Source organism: Osmerus eperlanus, chromosome 7 (assembly GCF_963692335.1).
Source record: "Osmerus eperlanus chromosome 7, fOsmEpe2.1, whole genome shotgun sequence".
Taxonomy (NCBI): Eukaryota; Metazoa; Chordata; class Actinopteri; order Osmeriformes; family Osmeridae; genus Osmerus; species Osmerus eperlanus.
The window spans coordinates 20,056,169-20,068,668 of record NC_085024.1 but is presented as its reverse complement, the minus strand read 5'-3'; the positions used below and the strand labels follow the sequence as shown (position 1 = coordinate 20,068,668).

General features: G+C 46.1%; 1 protein-coding gene across 1 annotated transcript in view; it reads left to right on the top strand.

Annotated features, from left to right (window-relative positions):
* Positions 1 to 12,500, top strand: part of cicb (capicua transcriptional repressor b) — a 37,035-nt gene that overhangs the window by 15,700 nt on the left and 8,835 nt on the right. Inside the window, 9 exon segments of the mRNA XM_062466224.1 lie at positions 9,837 to 9,986; positions 10,122 to 10,287; positions 10,780 to 10,891; positions 11,290 to 11,404; positions 11,407 to 11,471; positions 11,672 to 11,804; positions 11,929 to 12,119; positions 12,281 to 12,332; positions 12,335 to 12,494. Of these exon segments, the coding sequence (XP_062322208.1) occupies positions 9,837 to 9,986; positions 10,122 to 10,287; positions 10,780 to 10,891; positions 11,290 to 11,404; positions 11,407 to 11,471; positions 11,672 to 11,804; positions 11,929 to 12,119; positions 12,281 to 12,332; positions 12,335 to 12,494 (1,144 nt within the window).

The following is a 12,500-nucleotide window of genomic DNA, read 5'->3' as shown; positions in this document are numbered from 1 at the left end:
TCTGTCTCGATGCAAGCCCAAACGCCTTTAACCTTGATGAGCCATATAATGTTACTGACAGGGATTGTCCCATGGGAAAGGAAGAGGTATGTGTGTGTGTGTGTGTGTGTGTTTCGAAAGAGATTGAGGTTGGGTTTGGCTTGCAACATCTCCCTAGGGACCATTATCTCCTCACACCACTTATCAATGATGCATTGTGTGTGCGTGTGTGTTTATGTGTCAGTGTGTGTGTGTGTGTGTTTATGTGTCAGTGTGTACCGTGAAAAAGGACGGTGGGAATGGTGTAGGAGGTCTTTTGGGGTGTGAATTTGTGTCGGACTCTAATTTTGTACACAGTGATACGTGTGCGCACGTTGCGGTCTCCTAGTCTGTGTGGGAGTACGTGTGTGGGATTGAGATTGGTGTGTGCGCGCGTGGTGCGTGTATCTGCGATTGAAAGAGATAGAGAAAGATTGAGGAGAGAGAAAGCAAGAGAAAGATTGAGAAGAGAGAGAGAGAGAGATCAACATTTTTCTATCTGCACTGACGCGCTGTTTTGGGGTGTGACTCGTGGTGTGACATTTTGGCCCAGCCGGCCCTGTTGATCTTAGATGGGGTTTGTATTTGTGTGCCCGTGTGTGTTCAGGTTCCTACGGTGCTTGTGTGTGTGCGTGCATGTACACACAACCGAAGAAGAGATACACATGCAGGCATAGAGAGGTCACGAAGTGTAAACATCTTATCCAGAAAACTCTCCTGCAGCAGAAATGACATTGAATGAATAGTGTCACTCTGTGAGCTCGCGCGCATGTGCGTGAGCGCCTGGATTTCGTACATCTTTTAAAGACAAGCAAAGCATGTGGGTGTTTTCTCTCTTGAGTGAGAGAAAGAGGGTGTGTAAGCTCTTGTATTTGAGCGTGTTGGAGAATATATCATAGCTAGAGAGGGGGGAGGGGGGGGGGAGAGAGAGAGGGGCAGAGAGAGAGAGGGGGGAGGGGGGGGGAGAGAGAGGGGCAGAGAGAGAGAGGGGGGTGCATGAGTTTTGTGTAGGACGGATGATTTCAGATCATGAAACATGTTCTCTTTTTATACACATGAGATATCAACATGTGTGTGTATGACGATCTGAGTACAGGATTCCCAGTCACTCACCCACACACTCACTCATTAACACACACACGCACACTATACTTTGTGGAACACTATGCACATAACACCAGTCTTAATTTAATAGTTCAGCTTACTTTTAATAATTAACTAGTTCAGTAAGTTACAATGTATTTTTTTAATACTATTAACAAATAAAAACAAACACTTCATACATTTATTTTATCAGCGATTTTATACAATTTGATATAAAGAAATCTGATATAATACATTAATGTGCATTATCTGGTTATCATATTGGAAAATTGCACTTTACAGTATATTTGATAGCATACATCACAGTCTGAAGAGTATTATGTTTCTGTCAGCTAGAGAAGATAAAGGAGAAAGAGAGGGAGAGAGAGAAGATAGAGAGACATAGAAACGAAGAGGGTGTTTGTTGCATAAATGAGATAACCAAGTTAGGAGAGGGGGATAAGAGTGAGCGATGTCGACTAGCTTTCACAGAGAAAAAAACAAATGTACACGCACACACATTTTGAAAGAGAAGGAGGGGGGGGGGGGGTTAATGCCAGACCAGAGAACACACAAACCCTCTTCTAGAATGGATGGAGTCGACAGATGAGTGGCATCTGGGAAAAAGAGAGGAATGTGACGAGGAGAGGAAGAGGAGGAAACAGGATTGATGCTGTATGGAGTGTGTACAGTTTTGTGTGTGTGTGTGACCATAAAGCAAAGTGTGAATGTCACATCTAGCAACCGTCTGACTCACACACACTGACACACACTCACACACTGACACACACTCACACACTCACACACCCAGACACACACACACACACACTGACACACACACACACACACACACACTGACACACACTCACACACTGACACACACACACTGACACACACAGACACTCACACACATAGACACACACACTGACACACACTCACACACACTGACACACACTCACACACACTGACACACACTCACACACTGACACACACACTGACACACACTCACACACACTGACATACACTCACACACACTGACATACACTCACACACACGGACGAATACACACACACTGACATACACTCACACACACTCACATACACTCACACACACTCACATACACTGACACAACGTACATGGTACTGGAAAACAGAAACTTCTGTGTCAGTGTGCTTTGCTCTGCAGTTCCTCTTTCCTCTCCCCTTGAAAGTACACACACACACACACAAACACACACACACACAAACACAGGCTTTTCTTTCAACTCTGACATTTCAGTCAAAATGTATGTGTAAATGAAATTACTCAGTTAAGCATCATGTGTATATTTTCACCCACCCCCAAAACTGAATTTGCAATTGACTTTGAAGTGCTTGAGGTCAAATCTCTGTAGCTGGGAACATTACCGCAGTGTATACACTGAAATATTCACTGACGGACCATATTATTATTATTATATCTCTTACGTTCAGTGGTTTATCATATCAAAAAAGATTTAAAAAATTGAAACGTGAGACAACGAGCCTATATAACAAGAAAAACATATATATATATATCAATTATATAGTAAATGTTCTGCTACTTATTGCTGTTTCTTAAATGCATGTAGGAGAGATGGAACTGGGAGTCAACATACATCTTAGTCTACAAGAAAACACAATAATACACAGACATAATTTAAAATACTTTTAGTAAACTTTTTCCTCTGTTACAAAATTGTAACTCATCTTTTATTGGGTGTCAGGGGCCTGTGTGTATAAATGTGTTTTAGATTTTTCTGTGGAAGGCTTTGGAAATTCATTGACACTTTATTTTGTATTTTTTTACTGAAGCTATACACCAGAGACCTTTGCATCTTAACACACCTCTTGGCTTTGCACCTTACCACACACACACACACACACACACACGCACTTAATGACAGACAGGCACAAACACAACCACTCCAGGCAGACTTTCAGAAACATGTCATTCTCACGTACCCACGATACGGACACACTCTTTTAGTCTTCCTGCAGTTCGTTCCTCTTCCCTCCACTGCCTGTGCGTCTCTCGTCTTCCCCGAAACCACAGCGTGTGAACTGGAGCCTCATAACCCTTCTCTCCCTCACACTGCGGTGTCTTCCCCTCTCTTCTCCTCCACTCGCTCACTCCATCCTGGTCTACCCGGATACGGATACCCGGGAATAACATCCCCCCCCTTCCACCCCCCCCTTCCTTTACGTAATGCTCAAAGCCCCTCACACAGGATCCCTGGTCATGGCAACAACCGCATCAGAGTCTCTCCTGTCGTTTACACAGTCTCAGAGAAGCTTCTAGTCACAGAACTGCACACACACACTCACACACAGAGACACATACACAAGGACACCGGCACTAGACTTTGATTAACATTTTGGAGGAAATTCTAAAGGTACATTTGCCCTACTCTAGGTGTAGGCGGTGGTATAACAGTTGTGCAATGCTCAGAGTCAAAGTCAGAGTGTGGAAGTGTCCAAGAGTTTTATGCTCATTATTCAAATCATCTTCCTTCCTCCTCCGTCTGGTCCTCCTCTCCTCCTCTCAGAGTGTTTTCTCAGGCTGTCGTGGTCGTCTTTCTGGACGTTTATCTGAAGGCTCACTCTGCCCCCAGGTGGTCAGACAGACCCATTACATCTGTCAGTAGACTGAAGGAAGATTAGATTTTTGAGTCTAGACAATGTCCTCCGGTCAGTTTGAACTTTTCTTCTGTAATGGTTGCGGTGAGGGTTGAGCCACTGATGGCTGATCCCAGATCAAGAGCTGGAGGATGAAGGGGTGGAGACTGTCTAAAACTATTGGTGAGGAGAGTGAGGAAAAACTATTGATAACATTACTTCTGAGTAAGCTAATTCTTCAGTGCATTACCTGCCATATACCTTGATGGCAGACAAGTATTTACATATGTTATCGACTACCCCTGGAATGGAGGTGTGTGTGTGTGTGTCGGAGTGAGAGCAAGGACTTGTGGGGGCAGACTTGGCGGGTTTAGGTTGGCCATCGGTCACCACAAGTGACATGCGGACCTGTGCCCAACATGGCTGTTACCATGGTAACTGCGAGGGGTGTTGAATCGAGTTATAATTGGAAAGAGCAAATGATTGGCTGGGTGAAGAAAAATACCAAAGGGGGGGGGGCGGGGTTGGAGAGAATGTAGGAGGGAGTAGAAGAGGAGAGATGGATGGATGTGATGTCAGGTGAGAGATGAGTGAATTGTGGTGGGCTGGAGTGGATGTTCCAGGTAGGTAAGGGGGTCACGTGAAACCGCACTTCATTAGATGGTATTAGTCACACACACACACACACACACACTGAATGAGAACAGCATAATCCCCCAACACCTACACAACCCTCCGCCAATCAGAGAGACAGCAGTGCACCTCCGCCAAACTCAGCAGTGCTCGCTGAGGGGGAATTTGGGGTCTCTCTGTTTCTGTCTCTCTCACTCTCTCCCTTTCTCTGTCTCCATCTGTTTCGAGCTGTCGTTCCTCCGCGTTCACGTCTACCAGACGGTGACTGTCAGAGCCCGTGTGGGTGTGTGTGTGTGTGTGATGTCATTGTTTGCTGTTTCCGCACCGTCGTTATTCGACATTGATTTTGTGGTGCCATTATTTGACACTGAGGAAATGTCTTGACGATGCGAAAGGCTACAGATATGGAATAATTAGTCGGCAAATAAAATGATACTATCCTTCGGTAGTACTCCGAATACAGTTCCTACAGCTTTACAGCGATTACTCCAAAAAGTTCTCTTAATTAGTGTTGTAGACCCTGAATGACCAGAGCTGAGCGGATTTCTCCTTTCCTCTCTTACTATGCTTCTGCCTTGGCTGAGCTGTAGTTTAAAAACTTTAATCTCTTAGTCACACACCACACAAACTATCTCTGTCTCTCTGTCTTTCTCTCTTCTAATATCAATTACTTTAACCATTCAGTTAACGCTACATGCTTCAAAAGTCATGGAAATACCACATTTACATGACCAGGGGACCGCAGAGTGAAATAGTCACCACGATGAAGTTCTGACTTGTGTCAAACCACCGTGATGGGCAATTTAGACGTTCATCAGGTTTATTTACAGTCCTTTTTTTTTTGCAGTCAGGGAACTGAAAGGGTTAAGAACTTGTTTACTACAGGGGATGGCATCTGCCTCATCTCAGGCAGTAGAACTGGCCTTCATTGGCCGGCTCTCAAACCTGCCTACGCACCGACTGGTTAGTCAAGACACACAAGTCCCGCCTTCCATTGTGCTTGTGTCTGACTGACAGGATAGGTTTTCACTTTGACACCATACTTACTCCGGGGGCACTGCTCCTAGTTTTTCTGCTTAGTAACCCGTCCCTACTTTTGCTTGTCTAATCTTTGGGTAGCTGACTGTAGAGCTAGTGAGTGTTAGTAGTGTGTGTTAGTAGTGCGTGTTTGTAGTGTGTGTTTGTGTGTTCCCTGCCATGCCTTTGTGATCCCACCCTCCCTGTGCCTGGTCCCTCCACCCTTCCTTCCATAAGAGAAGTTCTGTTTTCACAATGTATTTCCTCCATCCATCCCTCCCTCCCATTCTACCTCCCTCCCTCCCTCTCTACCTCCCCTGCACAGAATGACTAAAGTCTATTTTTACCTTCTGGTACTATCCACTTCTCTTGTCCCTTCCCACCCATTTTCCCTCACTTGAAAACCCTCCCTCTTGTTATTTTCTCATGGTTTGGTGCATAAGAATCTGTGTGTGCGCGTTTAAAATTCTGTCTGGAGGAGGCAAAACTGCACGATGGAAAACTCGAAAACGAATGCTTCTTGGACTGAAAGGGTTGGTTATCATGGAAAATGACATCATCTGTCTCCTGCTGTTTTTGTTGTGTCTTCAAACAAATTAAGCAGTAGACTAAATCCCTAACCCCAATTCAAACTACTAAATACACAATTGGCCAACCTTGCATTACGTAGACCTATGTATTTTTCTGATGTATTTGTATATTGATATGGATGTCTGGATTGAATATATTAGTCGATAAGTTTGTATTATGAAGTGGCAAATAACATTTGCTTACTACACACTAACTGTTGGATTTCAGTGACCATATTGGTAGCATTCTGGTTATAGTGGTAGTTGTAGTTGTAGTAGTGGTTTGTGAAGAAGCGTTTAGTTTCATTACCCCTTCTTTTTGCTTCTCTATGGGTGTCTGGCTGCTGACTCATTACATGATGCGCCATATCAGGTGGTGCAAAGCAATCAGTCAAATGTTACCTCAAGCAGTGTCAAACACAAACACTCCCTGTCCAAGAGGAGAAATTCACGTGCACTCAAAATATCAGTGGTACACTGAGTTTGAAGTAGAGAAATGTTCTTTGGTTACATAATTGCAGATGGATTTATGTAGGCAAGTGTATTTTTTGGACGCCGATTCGTAGTTTACAAGCGCCCTCCAAACATTTGATGGACGATTTAAGTATTGCATGTTCCGTTCACATTACTGGGGTGAGGGCGGGACTTGTCCAATTTATGTCAAGCCATTCGTTGTCCTACATTTCAGTGTGTGTTTGATTTGTGGCCTCCTTAATCAATCAGGTCTTACTACGTGAAGCAGACCAATAGCAACTTATGGAGGGGGAATATATTATTTGCACACAAAGTTTTTACTGTTTTGTAGGAATGAAAGGCCAGTAAATGAATGCTAACAGCAACGTCTTGACACGACTGAATGTCGCAAGAGTCTATACGAATTGATGGCCCGATATTTACCTACATTATATTGCTTATCTGTTCCGTTTCACATTGTCTGCCAATGATGACTAACCGATATACAGAATGAGATTAGCATATGACTGACATTCCAGTGCACATTCGAACCAATCAGCGGTCGTGGCGGCGGGATGACAGGTGGTTGCTTTGACCAATGTAGTAGCGTAGGTCTAAAAAGGGGCGGGGCACGCTTGGGCGAGGTTGACACACTGAAAGAGAGGGGGCAGCCTAGTTTACAACAAGAGGAAGAAGGAGTGGACGAGAGAGAGAGAGACCAAAGGAGTAAAAGAGGCACACAAGCGGTAGAGAACAAATCAAAGGGAATACAATCGACCTCCAGCAAGATGAAGTGACAACGTATTTTTGTTCGTTACTATCAATTACATCGACCGAGCGGACAGAAGGGTGTGCGCGCCTTAGTGGGGGGAGACCTCCGCGCGAAGCAGCGAACCTGGTGCAGACGGACCTCAAAAGCTGCCATCCTCTGTATTTTACAAAACCCTCGATTTTTTTTAACGACTACTGTATAACAGCTTCTCCGTTTTGTGTTTCTGCTTCGGCGTTGTAGTTCTTTTTTTCTTTCTTTTTTTTTGTTGAAGAGAAGAATCATCCACGCCTCTGGTCTAATCTTTCGTTCTGTCATTTCAGTCCAAGAGTTCTCATGTTTGCTACTATCATCATCACCTCCGCTGTTCACAGCATACTGGTCCAATACTTCAACAACTTAGCCAGCCACTAGCAACGTTTTCACTCGATTAGGTTCAAACTGGTTAGGTTGTATGAGGGGGAGCAGAAGGTTGGAATTGTAAATTAAATGTGGATAGCGCAGGGAAACTGCATTTTTAAATTGATCTAAACTTAGGGGTTCGTGTGAGGTTGTGATAGATTAATGCACCAGTTGAAATGCACTTGGGTTAAAAGTCTGTCAGAACATAGCTGGAGTGAGCAAATCACCAGCAGTACAAGATGGTCACATTGTTTGTTGTGTATGCACAGTAGATTTTTGATTTCATGTTAGCCTACATACTGTATCTACAGTACAGTTTCGCTAACTTGAAAGGAAAGTACATACCTTGCAGTAACGTGTGGTATTTAGGTTCAAGTAGACGAGTTATAATTGCCTACTAATTAGAAAGGTCTCCCTGTAACAGTTACGGGAGGCAGTAGTTCAAATCCTGTTGTGAGGAGTTGTGTGTAGTTATCATTTATTGGTGGTGTGTTGAAATGAATAGCAACGTTTATTTAGCTGCTTTGTGTTCTGCGGGTGCAGGGTCAGGGGCGTTCCCGTGGGACTGTCTAGTTTGGAACGGCGCACTTACGTCTTCAGGTGCTGTGTCGAGCAAACCAGACAACCTGCCTTGCTTTTAAGTTGCAAGCTGCTCCTTCCAGACCGAGAGTTACATGGGTTTAATAGCCTGTGCCGTAGAGCTAGACACCGTTGTCTTATGAAAAAACGACCAAGCGTGACTGGAAAAAAGCCATGCTGAATAATTAGCCAGCATAAAACACTGGCTAACCTAGTACTGTACACTCGTTTCATCAGATTGCTAATAGCCATTCCATGAAAATGGTCGTATCCTTGTCCCTTTAAAAACAGGTCGAAATTGAAAGAAGTTAGTAGCAATTAGATACACAGTTAGCATGTTTCGGCTAGTTAGCTATATTGCTAACTAGCTAGCCATAGCCACATTGATGGTAGTCGTGTGACAGTTTTCTAAACCCTGGAGGTAGCTTATGTCTTGAAACAATCGTCGAGGTATTTGTCCGCCCGTATACCAAAGAGGTTTGGGCTGGAGACATGTAAAATATTCCCCGTAATGACTGCGTAGGTGTCGGCCTGATGTAATAACACATGCCGTGGATGAGATAGAGGCCTGGTTAACCCTTTCAGTACCACACAACTCTAGTAATGTAAACAAACAGAGGAAGAGGGGGCATCAGGGGTAATTGGACCACAAGAAGGACGACGTTTCCAGTGAGAAGTCAGATCTGTTCGAAGTGCTGGCTTTATATCGTTGCATTGGGACTTTGTAATTTAGTTATCATCCTTCGAATGTTGTATTGTTATCATTATGTGCGTTATCAGAATGCCGCAACATGAGCAGAGCGTGACTCTAATGTACCTATAGCCCTTATGTGGAGAAGTATACATGTTAAAATATTGGACACGGAGATAAAAGGGCAAATCATAAATAATTGCGTCTGGTGCTATGAAATTGTGAGTGATGCCATCCTGAAGGGCCAAATCGACGCAGTTTACATCGAACCCTGATGTCTTTGCTTTCATCTGGAGTTTTCACTTTCTGAGTCGGATACACGATGTTTTCACGCAAGACATTTTAACAAATATTCCAGAGGCACCTTTCCTTGGACGTTTCTCCCGGGCATTTTTTTTTTTACTCTAGCATTGTATTCAGCCATGTTTTCATCAGAAAATCCTCAATACCTCCGTCAAGGATTGAGCATGTTCGGTCAGTAACAGCTATTTACTATACATGTCTAATGTGAATTAAATATCACTACCATTGTGCCGTTGTCGAAACATATCAGTGTACATTTTCAATATGAGTACAGTAAGTGCATACAACGAAACAGTAAAGCATACTAAGTCATTATTAGATTATGCTAGTAATCTCATTGGTCAAGATCCTTTCCTGTCCGACTACTAACAGAAGGGTACTGGGGAGGGATTGTTGTCTGTCGTAAGCGCTGTTATTGTGTGTGGATGGTGTAAAATGGATGGATACAGTTAAGTTTTATACTAGCTTTTTAGTATCACAAGACACCTTTTGTATAGGGGTTACTGACATTGTACTTCTGTTCTTTGAAGCATTGACCAAAACTACTTTCAGTACAGCTTCCCATTACTATAAAAAACGTCTCATTTATGTGAAACGTATGAAGTGATCAGCTTGAGTCTCACTAGTACAAATAATAATAATGAATTATTATGAATGTAATCATTTAAAAATTAACTTTGCAGTGTGGACCAATGTGGAGCCCCGATCTGTTCCTGTGTTTCCATGGCATTCCTTGGTGCCTTTCCTGGCACCTACCCAATCAGATGCCTCGACTCAGCCCGTGGACGGACAACAGCCAGTCCACCACCCCCCAGCGGCTAACCTTAAGACAGGTACTCATCGGCATAACGTGCCAAGAATATCTCCTCAGCTCCATCGAGACCGACCCTGTTGAAACGGCGAGCGCGCAATCCTCATGGTTTTTCAGTCGTCTCTATTAAGTTACCCCTGCTTGTTTTGCCCCGCAGAGTCTCAGGGAGGTGCTGTGCTGCTCCAGGAATGCGTGGAGGCACCCCCCACGCTGGAGAGGGGTCCTCCGCCTCGCCCCATCGCAGCCACGGAGGAGCCGCCCCCGGAGAGGGAGGCGGAGAGGGAGAGGGGCGACAGCGAGACGGAGAGTGACGTGGACGACCCGTAAGTGTCCTTACTCAAGCCATACGCGCGCGTCTGTGATTGGTCGCCAGGTTGTGAGCACGCCACTGGCCATACACGCGCGCACACACTCTCCACTGTGAGGTGTGTGTGTGTACTGATTCTGTCATGTGTAGCCCAGGGTATGGAGTCAACACAGGGCAAAGAGACAAAGGCATTCCATCTCGTCCACGGCTCTGCGTTGTCTCACTACATGAAAGGCAGTGGCCTGGCAGCAGTCCATTGAAATGGACGAGCTGCCTGCTGAATCTACTAAGCTATCTCTTGGGAGATAAGCCACTTGCAGTGTGTGTGTGGGTTTGTGAGAGTGACAGTTCCTGAAACCTCCATAATGTGTGTGTCTTCTCCTGCCCGTGCCTCGTTCCTGGGTTTTGTGTGTGAGTGTTAAAGGGCTGTGCTTAGCTTCAAATAATGAGGATGAGTCTACCAAGCTCATGGGTCTAATCAATGCATCATACCCTCCCTCCCCCACAGGTTCTTCCCTAGTGTGTTACCTGATCAGCCCCTTTCCATTACCCCGGTGAAGAGACGCACCCAGTCCCTCAGCGCCCTGCCAAAAGATGGAGACAAGGCCAGCCCGGGAAAGGTACCTCTCTCTCAGTACCACCATCTCCAGTTGCTATGCAGTGCACGTTCTCCATCATTCTTAGTGCTAGTTTTCTATACATTTACATTACATTTAGTCATTTAGCAGATGCTCTTATCCAGAGCGACTTACAGTAAGTACAGGGACATTCCCCCCGAGGCAAGTAGGGTGAAGTGCCTTGCCCAAGGACACAACGTCATTTGGCACGGCCGGGAATCGAACTAACAACCTTCTGATTAATAGCCCGACTCCCTAACTGCTCAGCCCTCTGACCCACTATACATATAGTCTCGACCGTGTCAGCTTGCCTCTCTGTCATGAGTACTGTTAGTAGATCTACTATGGGGGTAAGGTGGGGTTGTCAGTTCATCTCCACACTCACACACTTTCTCTCTCAGAGGGAGAAGGACCATATCAGGAGGCCGATGAACGCGTTCATGATCTTCAGCAAGCGCCACCGCGCTCTGGTCCACCAGCGGCACCCCAACCAGGACAACCGCACGGTCAGCAAGATCCTGGGGAGTGGTGGTACGCCCTGGGCCCCAAGGAGAAGCAGAAGTACCACGACCTCGCCTTCCAGGTACACACACACACACACAGGACTACAACCAACATTTGTCATAAAATTGTCCGGTTGATGATTTAAATGGTTAACTTTGTTTACGCACGCAACCGAATACTGTGATTAGCAAATGTGTTTGTTTTGTATTTGTATTCTCTTCGCGTTGTACCTTTTTACAAGCATCCTCCCTTTCCCTGTGCCCCCCGTCCCGTGTGCAGGTGAAAGAGGCCCACTTCAAGGCCCACCCAGATTGGAAGTGGTGCAACAAAGACAGGAAGAAGGCCGGCACTGAGGGCCGAGGGGTCCCTGGGGGCAAAGACATCAGAGAGAGGAGCATGTCTGAGACCACAGGTCAGTCAGTCACACACACACACGAGCACTGCAGAACTAACCACATCGGCCGCTTGTTGTTTCTGAGCTAGTCTTAAACAAAGTACCCTCTCTTCCTTCCCCCCTCCCCCTCTGCATTCAGCAGAGCCCCAGTCCTTGTCCCTGGGCCCGGAGCTGAAAGGGGTCGCAGCGGGCCTCGCGGGCGCGTCGGAGCGGGCTGTGGGCGAGGGTCACGTGGCCAAGCTGACCCGCCCGCGGGCCTTCTCTCAGAGTGCCATGCACAGCCTGGAGAGGAGCGAGAGGGGCAACACCCAAGCCCTGGCAGAGCTCGCCCAGGTATGGAACACTTTCCCCGTCCCAAGACGAGCGGATTCTTCATACTGTAGATTTAGTTTGAGTGTTCTGTGTTCTTGTCTTATCTCGCATCGCTCCTTCCCCCTTCCCCCGTCTCCCTCTTGCATCTCCTCCCCCTCTCTCCCCCCACACTCCCCTCCCAGATGTGTGGCGACGGAGGGGGCCAGTTTGCGGGCCGCGCCCCGCCCCTCTCTCGCTCCAGCGGGGGGTCAGCGAAGACATGACCAGCGACGAGGAGCGCATGGTCATCTGCGAGGAGGAGGGGGATGACGACGTGATCGGTGAGCACCGGCCGTGCGCCCGCCTACAGGGCGGAAAAGACTACGTTACCCATAATGCTGCAGTGCTCTCCAATAACCCCCC